Below are 17,300 nucleotides of genomic sequence, written 5' to 3'. Positions count from 1 at the left end.
CCAGTTAGCACAGTGGAAGATTCCAGAGTGTGCTCCACCTGGCATACAAGTGTAATGGCAGAGTCCAGGGTCAAAGACGGTCCCGATAACATTCACTCCCGCACCTCCGGTACATAAGCCTTCTCAGTGAGTTCTCTCAGCATCTCATTTTCCATAGTAGCATAAGCATATGTAGCCGCTAATTCTCTTTGCACTGCCATATACTGAGGCACAGTCTCGTTAGCATGCTGAGCTTTCTCTGAACTGTTGGCGCCTCCATAGCTTCACAGGTAATTCTTAAACATTTTCCGCCATTTGATAAACAGAATTGCCAGTTCCCCACTGTATGGCAGGAACCGTGCAGACATAGGTACGAAAATCATTGTTGCCAATTGTTGTGTGTAGTTCTGGTAGCAAAGCGAAAGTAATGAGCAAGGCAGTGACTCCTTTTCATCGGCTTTATTATTAACTGTGATGCGTGAGGCATACTTCTCCAACTCACTTTCCCAACAACTCACTTCTCCCTCTCTGCTTCTTAGACATACTATGCCACCTTGTGGCAGACAACAATTATCAGTAATGTAGGTGTGTAGTTATCAGAAAGGTAATCAGACACCAGAGATCACAGCTGTATGGCAGCGTACATTGTCATTTCCATGGAAACATTGAAAAAAAAAAGGCTCCACAGACACAATGAACATGAAATTATATCACTTTTTTCTCAACTCATTTTTCATACTTATCATGGAGACTTAAAAATGTGGGGAGATCCATTATATAATATTATTCACTGTCTGACTAGAAGTGGTAAACATGGCTTGTTCCCAAATCTAAAGCATAAGGATGGGAAAACATACATGTCAAACATACGTGTCAAATATGAACTGAAGAATCTAAAGAGAAGACTTGAAATATGAGTCTGGAAAAGTATGTGATTATGAAAAGGAAAATCTATACAAACCCTCCTTTAGATACTTTAAATGCACAAATTACAATCATTTTTATATAACTCAGTGAATGTCTCTCTTTGTATTTGGGTTTTGTGGAAAACAATCAAATAATATTTGACATGCTGACATGGCAAGTACTTGCTTCTGTATGTTTTGTTTTTCATTTGTTTTCCCGGTCTTTCTGTGTGTGGTTAGGAAAAGCAGAAAGAGAAGTATATCAAATATTTATATTTATATGTATTGATTTATTTTTTACTTTTAAATTATATCAAAGGAGTCAAAGCAGAAACTGCCTCTTGCTTTTAATGAATACAGTGCCATAAACAACTGACTAACAAGGTTAAGCACATATTTATTTTAGCGTCTTCACTGCAGTGATATCACAGAGCAGAGCTGAGGATTTACCTTTGCCATGTCAGAAACTGAAAGGAGGACTAGTTATGGTCAGATTAAGGCCAGTTTCTGTTTCTGTCCAGCAGTGTCGCATGGTCCTTTACATACATAGACATATCAAAATTTTTAACGCCTATACTGTTTTTACCAACAACTGCCCTTACAAAGGAGGTTAAGGCACTCCTCCTCTCTAATGCAATAAGTCGAAGCTGCCTGAGCCGCCGCACCTGAAAGATTAGCCCTATTGCTCTGGAAGAGGCAGCCTGAGCAGCTAAGCGTGTTCAGAAAGAACGGACGGGAGACTGGGAGTAAAGGTGCACTGCTTCGCCCACAAATGAAAGCAGTAATCAAGGTCAAATTCTGCAACACACCTCTTCACCAGCATGGCTCCAGCAAACAGGTACAGGGACTATCCAGGGGGAAAGTGGTGTAGCACAAAGGCTAATGTTTAGTGGGAGATGGGCTTTTACTGCTTGACGTGGCGCAGTCTTGATTCTTATTATCTGGTATTAACTGAGCCAGTGAGCTTTACAAACATGTTTTATCAACTTTATGTTCTTTAGCACTTTAATTGCAATATTTTGTACTTGCAGGATGGATACACGCTTCCTGCAAATTAATAATGTATTAGAGTCTATTAATTATGTGTTTTAAGTGTTGCATGTAGCATTGTTAAAAACAAGCAGACATTGGTTAAAAATTATACAAATACAGTAGGTTACAATTTAAGTTCAAAAAGGTGATTTTCACATATTTACAACTGATAAGGGTGAATTTGGGAAAATTCAAAGTTGTCCTTGCTTTTATTAAATTCTTTATTAAGAGAAGTTGTTAGATTTTATATCAAGGTGTTTAATGAAAATATTGATGTTTAATTACTGCACTTTCTGTGCAGGGGTCATTGTTTACAGTCCAAGGAGCCGTGTCAGACGTGAGGATAGGTTTGAGAAACGACACTAATCTCCAGATGATCGCCTTCATTCATATGCAGTTATCTGATATGGAATTGAATGAAAGAAGTGATTGTCACTTTGTGATGACAAGCAGTTAAAACAGTCTATTGTGAGTTTGCCTTTAACGTTTGCTGCAAGTGTTTCACTGCAATGCAGTGAAGTTTGTTTTGGTTCAATTGAAATTTTAAGCGTTGCACTTCTGGCCAAAAACATAATGTTGTCAGCGCAAATATTTTTGCAACAGTTTGCATTTTGTATTATGCTTAGATGGTCATTAGAGTATTATTCATATGCACTGCCACTATGATAGCTGCTATTATCAGCAGAGTATTGCAGTCTTGGTGTATCTTCATATTTAGAGCATCAACATTATTATTAGAGGGGTATGATGATACAGGCCTACATAGTTAGAGCTCTAGAGCTAAGCCATGAATGGACTTTTATTAAAATCTAATATCTGCATAAGTGTTTTTGTCCTCATTATTTTTGGTAGAATATCAAGTGTTATTAGTTTGTGGCTTGTTAACTGGCAAACCTTGAGCTTAATTATTATTTTTTAAACCAAATATCCCAATCCCAGCATTCTTACATGCTTAAAATGCCATACCAATCAAACCTCAAACACAGGCTGCTTCCCGACTTCTGTCCCTTCTCAGCTGACAAAATTAAAACCAATGTTTTATTTCAGCAGTCTGCCACTGCAGCTAATAGCCAGCGAGACAGAGAGCATGGGAATCTAATTCATTCCGCTGAGCTGACGTTCTCGTCCTTCACTCTCTTCCCTCATGCGCTCTCTCATCCTGTAACGCTGCTCACTCGCTCAGCCAGGAGACAGAAGGGAGAGACGGGAGACAATGAAGTGAAAACAAGAGGCAGTGGATACCAGAGAGGGGGAGAAGCTCAGGAATGTTTTTCGGTTTGCTGGAGGAGGCCAGACCAGCTACTTAGCCTTTTTAGTGTGCGTGTTTGTGTGTGTGTTTGGCTGATGACGCACGCTGTGCTCAGAGATGGCGTTCAGAATCTTGATTGCCTTCAGCGCTGTGGAGGAGGCATCCCAATCCTCACAAGGGGCCCACATGCAGTAACGTCTGTCCGCCGTGGCTTTTCTCCCTCCCCAGCGTGAGTGAATGTGTGTGAGCGTGCCTGGGTGTGTGTGTGTGTGTGTGTGTCCTTGTGTGTGTCTTCTACTCCCCCTCTTTTTCTTCTTCAGCAATCCCTACCTTTTATCTTTCCTCATTGCTTTTTCACATTGGGATATTTTTCTTCATCTTCTTCTTTTTGACCTCAAGTGGTGCTATTCGAGGTGATGAAATTGAGCATAGGTTGAGAGCTCCTTTTTTTGTCTGGCCAGCATGGATTGTCTCTGCATTGTCACAACCAAGGTAAGAGACACATGGGTGAATGATTCACTGGATGAGAGACTGTGGGAGAGTGAGACACCAGTGAAGCAGGATGAGAGACGCTCCGTCTTGGTTATTCCTAAATGTTTGCATGTGCAATAGTTTTTGTTTTCCCCCAACCACATTTTCATCATCGCTTTGCTTTGAGCTTTGAAGTTAAGAGATGATTTTTTATTCTTGCTATAGGATGCTTCAGAGGATATTTACTTTACCTGATGGAATGACTGGTAATGTTAAGTCTGCAGCGAATGATCTGTTGAGATATGGCAGCAGAAGTTGGGTTAAACTTCTGTCAGCTGGCTTGTGGCTCTGCTGCAACCCTCTGCACTTGCAGCACATGAGCACTGAGGGCTGTGAACTCCACTCAAAAGCATTATGAGATTATCGTATTACTCAAACTTAAAGCACCTTTTTTTAGTGAACTCTCTAGTTGTCTTATGGAGCTTGTATTGGACTATACACTGTTCACTGTGTAAACGAGCATCGCATCACTGGAGAGGGGAATCCTCCTCTTCTGTGTCTTTCTCCTCATATCTTACACGACAAAGAAATTATCACTTTTTTCATGAGGATATGATTAAGATAGATAGAGAGAGAGACAGAGAGATAGATGTACTTTACTGATCCCTAACTGGGAAATTGTGGTGTTACAGCAGCAGTTATTAAGGTGAATACAGCACAGAAGAAAATAAATGCACAGTAAAAATAACCCTAACACTAGCAGAAAGACAGATATAAACCAAGAATTCAAATGGCAGTAATAAATAATTACAGTCAGCAACTATATTAAATCTAAAATCTTAACTAAATATATCTGAAAGTAAACCTACTTAAGTAACAAGAAATTACATAAAACTAACATAGATTACAGTGATTTGAAGTGTAATGTGCATTACAGTATACAGAGATGTTAATGAAGTTGTATTGAATGTTGAAGGTGAATCAGTTTTTCAATAACAATTTTTTTCAATATGTCATGACTTAAAAAGGATTCTTTTGAGCAGGTAATACTATTGTTGTATGTATGTTTGCTAGAAAGAAGGCAACTAAATGTTTTGGGCCCCATTTAGTAGGTACCCCTGAAAGCCGTTAACCTGTCCATTGGTGTGTGAAGCACAGAAAGGACAGTATAGTCTTTCTTATTCTGGCCATGTTTAGGTCAATAATTTGGTCTCTAACCAAATATCTTTAAAACTCATATATTTGGGTCAGCCTCAGCAACCATTGCTCTTGGAAAATGTTGACCTGCTAAAGATGGAAAACATGAAACCTAATTATCAGTGTGTTAACATTATAATTAGAAAGTAGTTAGATTGCTTGGGGGAAACAAATTCCATTTCACGTTGAATTCCTTCAAACTTGAATTTGGGAAAAGTGACAGCCCTAATATGATGGTGATACTGGATCGTGATCAAATCTATGTCAAAAACAACCAAAGTGACTCTTTTACTCGTTATGGAGCCAGAATGTACACAACATGAAAACATTTCAAGCTCACATTACTTCTTACTGTGCAAGTCACGTCACCTGCTTTCTATATCTTTTATTCAAAAAGAGGCATTTATACATCAGACATCTGAATCTTAAGTTGTCAGAGAAACAAACAAAGCTAGTCTTAACAGCAGCTCCGCTCACAGCGCACAAAGCCCCACTGAAGCCCATCAGATTAAGACAGATGTTCACTTAAAACTGCTTCATTTACTGTTAATACCGATTTGACCCTCTATAAGACGTTTGCGAATAATTTGGCCCCCGGGGTTGAGACTGTCATATGCACATGTAACCTACAAGGCCCCCGTCCTTGAAAGTGAAGGCTCAACTGATAACACTACAGGTAGGTCTAAGAGACACACAAGGCACAGCTCTGCTCTTTGGTGCATGTCATCCTCACTCTCTCAGTTGCTCTTCCCCATATTTCCTATATACAGCTGTTCACTCCACAATCTTAAAAAACTTCCACTTGCCACAGCTTGATAAGACCATTTCTTTTCTAAAATACATTCAGGGCTGTACAGGGCGACATGTGCTACGAAAAAAGCACATGTGCAATACAGTTTTGCATCTGTGTGTGAGTCAGACATGCCTGTTGTTATGAAGTGGGTTTGTGTGCTTGATCGTATGTGAGGTGAATCGATGGCACATCGCTATTCTACTTGGTAGTTGTAGTCTATCATACGATCTAAAACCATGTCCCGGCTGCGGTGAGTCTATACATCCAACACCAATTCCCACAATTCCAGGGGAACAATCCCATAACTCCTAAAACGTTGCATCTATAGGATTCGGGCTAGGCTAGCTTCCAGCTAAATTAAATCAGAGTAAACAATGAAGTTGTTTTTTCAAGTTCTGAACCAAAATCGACCCCGACCCTGCAAGAAACTAAAGAAGAAACTGCCAAAAGATATTAAGGCTGAAAAAGAAAAGGTTCCAGAAACGGTTAGAGTTCAATACCGTCAACAGTGTCACATTCTGCCACGCCATGGATTTTTTCAATATTGTAATTACCAGGATAAACACACACGTTTTAGTTTTTGTACACACACATGCAAGCAAAGTGTGTCACCTGCCGGTAAACTGTAAACATGCGTGTGACGCTTCTGCCGTCACAGATGATGTCAGCAGGATGATCGAGGCAAGCAGTCAGTTACATGAGGTGGCTATAAGTGTGTGTATTCCCCTTATCAGCGGCACCGCATCCTGGTGCACGTTAACTCTGTGGCTACAAAAACGGACCGTTCACAGAGTGGACGTGCTGTGGAGTGTTTGCTTTTAACGGCCACACCTGCAGCACACACACAGTGTGAGGTCGTGTGTGTGGAGACAGTAAGCTTTCGTTTAAAAAAATACCGTTATTAATAAACCTCCTTATTTACACAAATTCTCACTTATGCCCATGACCACAATTGAACACAAATTCAGTAACAAGAACCCTTACATAGGGAGAAACAAAATTTGATGTTAAAGTAATACCGAAATAAAACATTATTTCAGGGCCAGTGGTTTTAATGGCATGGCCAGTTAATGTGCAAAGTTACTGGCCCAGAGTGCCAGTGGAAAATTGTGTTCATTGTCAACCCATGGTTAGTTTTTGGTCTCATAAATTATTTAGATGAGATAACATTTCTGAGATTTTCACTGCTCAGTGGAAGCATTATATTTATGTTTTTGTATATAGTTGCAATGTCACAATGTTTTTAGAGATGGGAACAAATGTTTAAATTGTGCTACAATTTTGTGGCCTGTGCTACAAACCTGTGAACCTCTGTAGCACCAGGGCTATGTGCAAACAAACCTGGGTGTGAACACACATCTACAGTTTTAAAGTTCACTTCAAACTTTGATTTCAATGACAACAGTACATTTTCCAGCCATCATGTAAAATGTAATCCAAAAGGAAACTGGGCGAGGTTTGTAGTTCTTGAACACATTTCACCTCTCATCCAAAAGGCTTCTTCAGTTATGAAGCTTTTTCTTTCATAACTGAAGAAGCCTTTCGAATGAGGAGCGAAACGTCTTCCTGAACTTCAACCTAGTCCAGTTGCCTTTTGGATTACATCCTGAAATACCATGACCTGGATTGCTTTCAAAGGTATGAAAGAGAAGCCTTTGCTGTATTACCTCACCAAAGCTTGTTAGAATCCAGATGAGAGAGATGATCTAAAAACAGAAACAGCAGCAGAGTATCAACACTCATGTTGGAGTGGTTTCTTCCTGTGTTTTTTTCCTCTCATGCTGAACTACAGCCTAGTATACTTACCATGCCCCCAAAGCATTACATAATGTGGCTATGGAACGAGAACTGCATATCATTATGCCGTGGACATTCATTATGGAGACCAGAATACTTAAGGTAGAAGAGATGAATCTAATATTCACAGTGTCATACAAGCACTAAGAGCTCAGTGTGACTGCTGTATAATGTATTCATATGAGTCAGGGTACTTGCAGAGACCAGAATTTGTGGACATGGCATATGCAGAAGAGTTCATGGTTTTGTTCACTAGAAATAACAACGACTCAGTTAATACTGACACTGTGAGGTCAATATAGCAAATTCTCACAGCTGTCCATCATAAACCCTTTTTTTCAGCAAATCTCTCTTTTAAAACAAAAGCAGTCTCCTGACACCAGTATCACTAAGAAGGAGTGGATCTGCTTCAAAGAGAGGAAGACAGCTAATCTTAGTTGTGTGGGCTGAAGTTAAACCTTATATAAAGCATATGCTGCCATGTACTCCTCCAGGTCCACACACAACAGTATGCAGTTTGCTTCTAAACACTGTTCAGAGTAGGAAAAACACTCTGCATGAGGCACTTGGAGTGCAGGGCAGCACACTGAGGCTTGGTAATGGCTTTCATGCAAAAGCCAGTGTGAATATTTAACCAGAGCTTTCAGGATATAAACAGGTGAACTGACCAAACGGGTTTCTGCCACTTCAACATGAATGTTGGACAACATGTGAGAAAGACAGAGGTTAATGTTTGAAACTGCACCCGGGACAGAAGGCTAACTCTCTTACTGTGTCTACTGCAAGAAGCCAGTGCAACTGTAAATAGTAAGCACGTTGCTTCTGAAAAAGCTTTCTGTCCTCTGCCGCTAATACTGTTGCTACCTGCATGCCAACTAGTGTTTCCAAATCTTTCAAAAAATGACATCCAATAATTCCTTCTAAAAAAAGACAAAGGTTAAACTATGTGAATATCGTTTTTTGTGCATTATGTCCACCAGAGGGCAAACTAATACGATGAGAGACAAACTTACTTGCAAAGATAGATTTATGTAAACATAAACATGACATAAAAAAAATCAACCTACCTATACCTGTCTGTTATGCTTAGGGTGAGAATCTCTGTCTCTCTGGCGGGGCTGGGATTTGAATTCTCCACCATTATTACCACACAGCACATGGTTGTTGTTTGAGCTTGTTTCAGCTAGACTAAAGTTAATTATTAACGTGTCATTGTACAAAGTGATGTGCGCATTCAAGTTGCCTTAAAGCCCCTGGAAACTCAGCTTGAAATAGCAAAAACGCATATATGATATCAGTTGCGAGTGTGTCATAAAGCATCCACAAAAATCTGAGTGAAAATAAACGTTCAGAACCACTAGAAAATCTTCTTGAAAAACAGCTCGTTTGGCTGTGCAGACAATTTCTCAGGACTGTGTAGGTGTGGCAGCTCCCGTGTTGATTGACACCTGCCGGGGTCCGCCTGTCCGAGTTCTCATGGCAACTGTCAACACAACAATGGCGCATGGGAAAGCAGTGTTTCCTCTAGGATTTTTTTCAGCAGCAGGGTAGAGGGTGTTGTACCCAGGTATGTGCGCATGTGCACATCATACCAAAACTATTGCTGTCAGGTGATTAAAAAAATGAATCTAATTAATTACAGGCTTTGTAATTAATTGATTTCAATTAATCTCATATCAATGATTTCTGTGAGAAGCACATCACATGTAGACTTTTCTAGATGGTTATTTCTTACTTCCACACTTTAATTGTACTTTCTTCTTCACCTCATTAAGTTTTAATTCACAAACTACTTTAATCTGATCACTTTGCTTCAGTCCCCCAGCACACCTGCACCTCTGCTCCCTGCACCACTACTGGCCCCGCTCAACCCCGCTTCTGTCTGTCTCTCTGTCTGCTGTGTTGACTGTCTTCATCAGCAGTCTGTTTAATTAAGTCACAAAAGTTACATATTTTCTCTTTCGCAATTCAGTTCTCACAGCACGTGAGTCGCGTGTGCACGAGGGACGTTATTAATGACGTAGCGATCTAAACGATCGATCGTTACCAAATGACATCTCCTTTTATAATGCTTATATAGAGCGAGAATCAATGTATTTACAGTAGGGACGTACAGAGTTAGACAGACAATATCTCCTCATTTCAGTATAATATTGTGCAGCTTGCTGGAGGGAGATCACCAGGGAGCTGAAAGTTTGATACTGACCGCACAGCTGATATGGGCACGTGGATTGTTTACACTGCGTATTAGAACTGCTTGTGTATGCCGATGTCAGCGATGCGGAGCGGACCCTCTTTTGCCGTTAGAAGTAAACTGGTTCCGCTGTTGTTTATGTGGTTGCCAAGATTTCACGAGTTCACTGTTTCAGTGGTCTTCCTCAATGAGGAGAGGATGGACGATCGTTGATTTGCTGCGGAAATCTCCAAAGAGTCGTTCAAATACAACTTCTGAAGCAGCAGCTGCAACAATTCATTAAATGTATGTGGCGGAAACACTGCTGCTTCTCCAAGTCCGCCGCATTTAGAAAGTAAAAGAATGACACGTTATCATCTCAGATGGTGGATGTGCACCCGGGGACAGCACACACAGGCATGATGGGGAAAAAAGGCGAGCGTTAGGTAGGTAACTGCAACAGGTATGTGCAGAGATGTTCAAGGTATGTGGACACGAGTTAGCGCAGACTCAGAGAGAGGATTGATCGCGAGCCCAGAAGTGTTATTGCACCTGTGAGGGCGGCAACTGCTGTTGATTATTTCAGGATTGGTTCGAGAAAATTTATGACGACATAAATATCTTCACTGACCACCCCCAATTTAACCCCAGCGTCAGGGAAGTTAACAAAGTAAGAATGGCAATAACTCCAGTTTGGATTAAAAGTCATTTCTAAAACTTTTAACATGCTTACAAGTATGTACATAAGACTTTAAACTGCATAGTGAGAAGGGTTTTGTGGATTTGGGTTTCCAGGGGCTTTAACCAAGAGAGTGTGCACGCAAGCACAAGCGAGAGCTCATAAGAGCGGACGAGACTCACGGTAGCACTGATTTTTTTCACATCAGATATAAATTTTAATCACCGAATATCTGTTTTTTATTACAATTCGTTGATATATATTTGAATTTAGAATATTCGTTGACAGCCCTAAGGCCAACAGCATCGTAACATTACATTAAAAAAAATGCGTCTTCTCACTTATGCCCCTGTAAGTCATGGGCATTTTTTTGGGCAATATAGCAAAAATATAACCACATTGAGATTTTCTAAATTGATCAGTATTGATATACACTAGATAAGTTGATACTACTGTGAGTTTAGGAAGTACCCTGATAATGACAGATTTCAGCAGAAAGTTTCCAGATAAACCCAGGTTCACCACAGCGGTTGTGAAAAGGGGCATGTGTTGTGTTCACTGCACAGCGTGAATAAAGTTATAATGTGATGTTAAAACAACTGTTCTTCACTCGTTACTTAGCTACTTAACCAGGCTAAAGTTAACTGAATCAGATCAATCACTGTGCTGATATAAAGGACCAAATTGTTGTCCTTGTTGGTCCTTACACATTCAAAATGTGTTCAAAGCGTTTAAGTCGTTACCCTTTTTCTTAACAGACGGCTCATTTCATTAGGGCTAGCTTTTTACAATCATATTTCTCTGTAATGTTGAACCTTGTTGAATATATTAATGTTAATATGCTTTTTCTGCCCCAACCATTCTCTAAAGCCCCTATAACCATATTTAGATGATTAAATTAATATCATAAACGTACAGCACCTTGTCAACTAATTGCTTGAATGAACAACTACTAGTTGACTTTCGGAGACAGCCATTGATTTCATCTGTTAGAATGACAACTGTTTCAGCAAATGTATTTACCTGTGATTGGTTAAATAGACACTGATATTACACCCAACTCAAAGTACTGTTAGTGAAAATGTACAAAGTGGAAAAGGTCATTTAAAATGTAATGTGAGTTTACATTACTGTGAGACCTCTTCATCAAGCCACCGAGCCCTGATTTCCAAACCAACGAGTTCCATTTCTTCTGTATTTCATTTCACCCAATTGTTATTCTATTCTAGATTCAGCAAAAGAAACACACTGCTTTCATCCTGCAGAGTTTGAAAGACATTAGTGGTTATATTTATTTGTTTATTTTTTGTGTCCTGTTAAATGCACCCGAACTTGGGCACACGACATTTCCTCAACCTGCTGATGGCCTCCTGATGTATCTAATCTAATATGTGATGCCGTTGTAAATTAATGTGAACATGTTGATAACTTTTACCTTTGATGCATGCAATGGCAGTACCTAGTATTTCCCCAGTATAGTGAGAGGAGGAAGTTTGAGTTGTAAATAACTGTGGAGCTGTGGGAAGAGGCTATACTACCCTTTTCTGCCTTACTGGATGAAATGCATCATAGGTTGTGGTGCAAATTAACTTGTGGATTAAGTGGCTATAGATGAAACCATAAACACTGCACAACATACAAACCTTGCACATATTTAGCCTAAGTGTCATCCCCATATTTGCTGTATGTTGCTGTATGTTTACTGTATGTTTCAGGTTTGATTCACGCTTTATTCCTATTCCTCTATAAAAACCTGCAATCATTTTACAGCTTCTATAATCAGGAAGAAAAACAGCCAGTTAAGTCCTTACAGAGTGCACGATTAAACGCTTCTTTTCACCAACAGAGGAACATGTTGCAACACTACTGATGTCTGGCACCACCAGTGTGACCATTTAGTGATGGACCATCTCTGTGTTGTATGCTCTTTTGCATTTCTATCCTTGAAGACATGCTAAAGGCTGCCAGGGATGATTCAAATCATTGTAAAACTAATTTGGACAACATTAAATGTTAGCTTTTTATAAAACAAGAACACATACCATATTAATTTGATGGTTGCTCATGATAACTCAGGAAGTGTAAAAATTGATCTATATGTCTGCATAATAAAACTTTTAACAGCATTAAGATAATCATTGTCGTTAGAGTGTAGCCAGGGTAGGAACCATGTCCTCTGTAGAATAACAAAACTTTCCTCCCACTACAGGGCAGCCTGCTGAGTAGTTTTGCGATCGGTTGTCGTTGTTGCCTGGAAACAGCAATGCTGCTCTACAGGGGTGAGGAGGAAAGACTTTCTGGAGACAGCAAAGAGCCAGATGTCTAAGGATTGCACAACTTTCATCATGTTCTGTGTTCAAAGTTAGATCATTTTCACAATGAGTTCAAACAATTGGTAAGTTGTCAGATGGTTAAATGTTCAGACTGGTTAGAAACTGTACACATAGATCATATGTGAAGAAGACAGTCAGAAGCAGTGTTCTCCTGACATCGTTCTGTGTAGTCTTAGCAGTGCTTATGGAAGATTGTGTATGGACAGTGTGTAGGTGGGTTATTTGTAATCAGAAATACAACAAGGCAGTCTTTTGTTGAAACCTTTAACCAGCTCTCTCCTGAATCAGCGGAGAAAGCACTTCTGAGTGAAAGCTAGAGTATTTTATACCATATAAATTTCCTGCAAATACAATCTTGTGAAAGGGAATTAAATGTAGCAGCTGTAGAAATCATTGTGCATGAGGTAAAAAGTTTATGTGGACACACACACAGATTGAATAAATATAGGTTTTTGGATTTGGATGCAGGGAGTACATGTTCCTTTAAAAGCATGTGCTGATGAGTTGAGTCTGTCAAGCGCCTGCATGGTTCCTGGCCAACTGTCGAAGCTTTATTTCATCTCTTAAAGAAGCGCACTGTCCACCAGCAATTTGGAGGTTTATTGGGAATTACGTTTCTCATGTGGTCTGGCAATCCCTTTTGATCCCAATAGAAATCCCGGAAAACTTTGCTAAAGAGAGGGTAGTCTGATTTTAGGTGGAGCTTCCGGGTGAAATACTTTGAAACTATGCTGCATCACACACAGCTAACTAACTTTAGCCTCATGCTGGCATGTTTACGATTGCTTGCCATCACCATCACCATCAGAAACTCTGTCTCCTTGCAAACTTTCTTCTAAATACTTAATATCAAACATGTCTATAATTGTCGACCTAGGGCGGCACGATATTGGAAAAAGTACTGCAATAATTTTTTGTTCTGTGATAATCATGGTGATTTAAAAAAATTCAGGAAATTATACCAGATAAATGTGTGTTTTATGTACATATTACAATGAACAATCCTACTTTTTATTATTTGGGACTTTCAAGTCTATTTTCTTTTAACAAAGCAAACCCCCCCTCTTGCTTTTACCACACTTGTGTGAGCGACTCGTATACCTGCATGAAAAAATAGAGAGTTCAGGTGGAGCGACGCGCTTCTTTCTAAAATATAAACAAACAGACTTGTGGGCTGCAGTTGTATTACTTATACAGTTTGTCATCAACCGTTTCTAACGGTGTCCAAATGTAAGTTTTAACAGCGTGACCAGCTCAGTGACGGTAACTTTTGGAAACGAAAGCTTGCAGCATCCTACTTCTTGACGACAGACACAATCACACACCGTGTGTGCGCTGCAGGCGTTGCCGCTAAAAACACTCTATGCCTGCTCCGTTACCAGCCCGTATATGTAACCACGGCGTTAACAAGCACCGGGACAAGCACTAAAATGCTGCAATGCATTACTGAAAGCCTGCTACGATCATCCCGCCAACATGATCTGTGTCGGCTGCAACGTCCCGTGCTTGTTTACAGTTTCTGCTTTCTGCAGCTCAGCGTCAGTTCACTGTGCTCTGATGAAGAGCTGCACTAATGTGATAGACGGACGTTTGTTGTAGATTAGTGATGGAAAAAAGAAATACTTCTTTTGCACCGAGCAACAATAAAGTAGCAGCTTGACGTGTTGCAGTCAGTTTGCCTCACAGTCGCACATCCTGCGAGGTGACAAGTGTACATGCCCACATCACAATTGGAATGGTTAAACGATCATCATGCAGCCCTGGTCGGCCCTGATAAGTCTGCAAGCTCAGCTGTTCAGGAGATCTGTGGTGACCAAACTCCCAGACCAGATTTCTCCTGCGATTATTGTGAGTGATGTTTCAGGTATAAATCTGCCTAAAATCCTGCAATTCTGAGGGACTGAGGTGGCTTCAACACTGATCAATAGTGAGCTGAGGAGCTGAGGCAGTAATTGCCTTCTGAGTTGCTCCTCCATAAGGCGGAGGGTCTCATCAGATAAACAACTATTGTATAGATTATTCTTTACCTAGTCAGTCACTGTATCCAGGATGCCTACTTCAATAATTTCTTAAGAGTTTAGTCTTCAGTCCAACTCATCCACCCCCAGACTTCATCCTCCACCTTCCATCTCCACTCCTCATCCAAACCTTCGCACTCACTGAAGGAAATAAATCCTTAAGGAATGTCGGGTGGGGGATTTATTTGGTTCTCTTTTCACTAATGCTGCTGAATCGATGGACGGTTGCTATGGAAACAGGAAGGCTCGAACCAAAAATATATTCTATACAACATGTTTAATACCTCCCCCCTACATCCAGGTTTCTAAATGGTGCATCTTCCCACATACACCACTGTGAGCTCACTCCCCAAGCAGGATGCACAGTGATGCTCATTTTGAAAAAAAACACAGATTCTCCTGTGAACCATAGATTTCCAATAACACTCTCAAGGCATCAAAATTGACTGTCAGCTTGAATGATATACTTCTTATTTACTAAAAGAAAGAGTAAGAAAACCCAGGCCTATAAGTGCCAGTTGAATTTCAAAGCCATCATTGTCCTTAGTCATCTTTAGCCAGGATGGTTCGGTGTAGCGGTTGTCACAGCACTTCTGCGACGAGTGAGCTGCCCGATTGGCCGCTGTCCTCCTCTTGCCCGCTGCCCCAGGCCAGCCCTGCCTGCCCCTGACTGCCTGTGCAGAGCTGCTGCACACGGGACTAGAGGAGAGAGGAGAGAGAGCAACTCGGAGCTGTTGGCAGAGGAGCCGCGAACTGCGATTACTCTGATCAGAAAACATGGGAATGAATTACAATATAATATATTTCACTGGTCTAATAAAGACGCTAAACTTGTCGCGAGTCGCTTTTTAGAAACAAGTAGCCAAGAGGGAGAGAGATAGTCGCTAAATTGGCAACACTGGCAATTGCCAAAGGAAGTAAACACAGCTGCGTTTTTTTTTTTTTTACGCGTTAAATTACTTTCAAATTAATTGCAAAAATGTACACATTAATTTAGATTTTTTTTCATGTTATTTCAGCATCCTTTGCACTCTTCATCATTGCGCTATTGTCTCTTGTAGCTTGTACATATTAGTTTAATGTTTAAGGTAGGCTTGAATATATTAGTTTAAAAATGTGTACATACCTCATAAAGCTGCTCCTGATTCTGTTTATTCTTGTTGCCTGCTCGCTGTAAATTGAATGTAGCATCAAGACAAGCTGAGCTCAGTGCTGCAGCTGCTGAATGACATGGTGATAGTTAGATATGTAGATCATCAGCACTTGCATTGGTTGTAGTCACACAGGCTCTTCACTCTGTGTTAATCACAGATTCCAGCTGGTAAACAAAACCTTTAAAGCAACTTCGACTGGATGCAGGCTCCTTTGGTCAAATGTTTGTCAAACTGATCAAATGGCACTCTTAGTTTTGCCCATTTGTGTCTTGGATTATTAACTCTTTATTTATGGCCACAAGCAGGTCAAATGCTTGATCCAGTAAAAATTATTTGATGGGTCACAGATAACAAATCCTTGTAACTTTAGTGATCCATATGGAAGGTTTACTTGCCTCTGCACCAACAGGTTGTAGCCTGTGCACTGGTACTCCACAGCAGAGCATCTGGCTGTTATTGGTGGAGTGGGCTTATCCTCAATATCCCCTGCAATTAATTAATAATGATTGATGGTGATATTGACATTGTGTGCGCCACCCGTAGAAAACTCTGCTGCATATCAAATCAAGCGCTCCCTAAACAGCCACTGAGGGGGCGATGGAGAGGTTTGGGCTTCACTTTTGGGAGAGCTGGCATGTCATGTCATGAGCGCCTACCTTGCAGCGGCAGTTTCAAACGAAAGAGTAAACAAAAGAGAGCAGTCGGGACGAATAAAAGTCAAAATGTCAACTCCCAAAGACACACTGAAATTACCCATGATGCACCAAATTCAGGTAAAGAACCTAATTTTAAGTCTTAGGGGGGAATTCATTAAGATGAATTGCGGTCTCTGATCATTTGCCCCCACTATCTGCCCCGTCTCAGGGTCGGATTCACAAAGCAAATTGCACTGATGATATTGAAGTGCAAACACGGCCATAAAGTTTCACAGATCCGTGCAGTTGGCTCTTGTTTTGTGTCTGATTGTGGAGAGAAGCTGTCTGCACCTCCGCTCTCTGCTGCCCTGCTCTCTGCTCTCAGGCATCAGTTGAGCTCCACACTGACGGATCTCAACTCCATGCACAGATCGATGATGAGCAGGGAGAGGTGGGGGCAGCTCTTTAACAGTTTATTGTGAAGTCCAGACTCAACAGGTGTTTACTAGTTTCACTGTCTGTAACGCAGCTTCATATTTTTGAATGAACAGCAGCTGGTCCAGATAATAAACTCCAAAATGAGCCCGTGTGCCATGGTTGAGCCTTGCACAGCCCCGGACTGATTGGTCTCCCGATTATAATAATAATGACAATATTTTATTATCATATTGTTTTTACAGACAAATACAATCGACAAAAAGGTGGAATTGTCGTCATGATCATTGTAAACTCAGAGTGTGACAGCCCTTATAATACTGTGCCACAGTTACCACCAGCTCTCTGCAGACAGTAATATTTTCTCTCTAACTGCGCTGTGCTGTTAGTGCTGGTGTTTGTGAATTAGTTGCTTTTTGCTACGAGGCTCATTTGCATATAAAGAGGCCA

At 40.6% G+C, this 17,300-nt stretch overlaps 1 protein-coding gene across 13 annotated transcripts in view; it reads left to right on the top strand.

The window, feature by feature from the left end:
• dlg2 (discs, large homolog 2 (Drosophila)) overlaps positions 1 to 17,300 on the top strand; it is a 163,351-nt gene that overhangs the window by 14,952 nt on the left and 131,099 nt on the right. For 2 of the 13 annotated variants that reach the window (XM_069675149.1, XM_069675120.1), the window contains exon 1: positions 3,284 to 3,657. The exons of the other annotated variants lie outside the window; for them this stretch is intronic. In XM_069675149.1, the coding sequence (XP_069531250.1) occupies positions 3,628 to 3,657 (30 nt within the window). In that variant the 5' untranslated portion in view covers positions 3,284 to 3,627. Of the gene's footprint in view, positions 1 to 3,283; positions 3,658 to 17,300 lie in introns of those variants that run through there. 13 annotated transcript variants of the gene reach the window in all.

Source organism: Semicossyphus pulcher, unplaced genomic scaffold (genome assembly GCF_022749685.1).
Source record: "Semicossyphus pulcher isolate SPU_LCO1_2020_fin unplaced genomic scaffold, fSemPul1.0.p SCAF_10, whole genome shotgun sequence".
Classification (NCBI taxonomy): Eukaryota; Metazoa; Chordata; class Actinopteri; order Labriformes; family Labridae; genus Semicossyphus; species Semicossyphus pulcher.
Note: the sequence above shows the minus strand (reverse complement) of the source record. Positions and strands in the feature narration are given on the sequence as shown.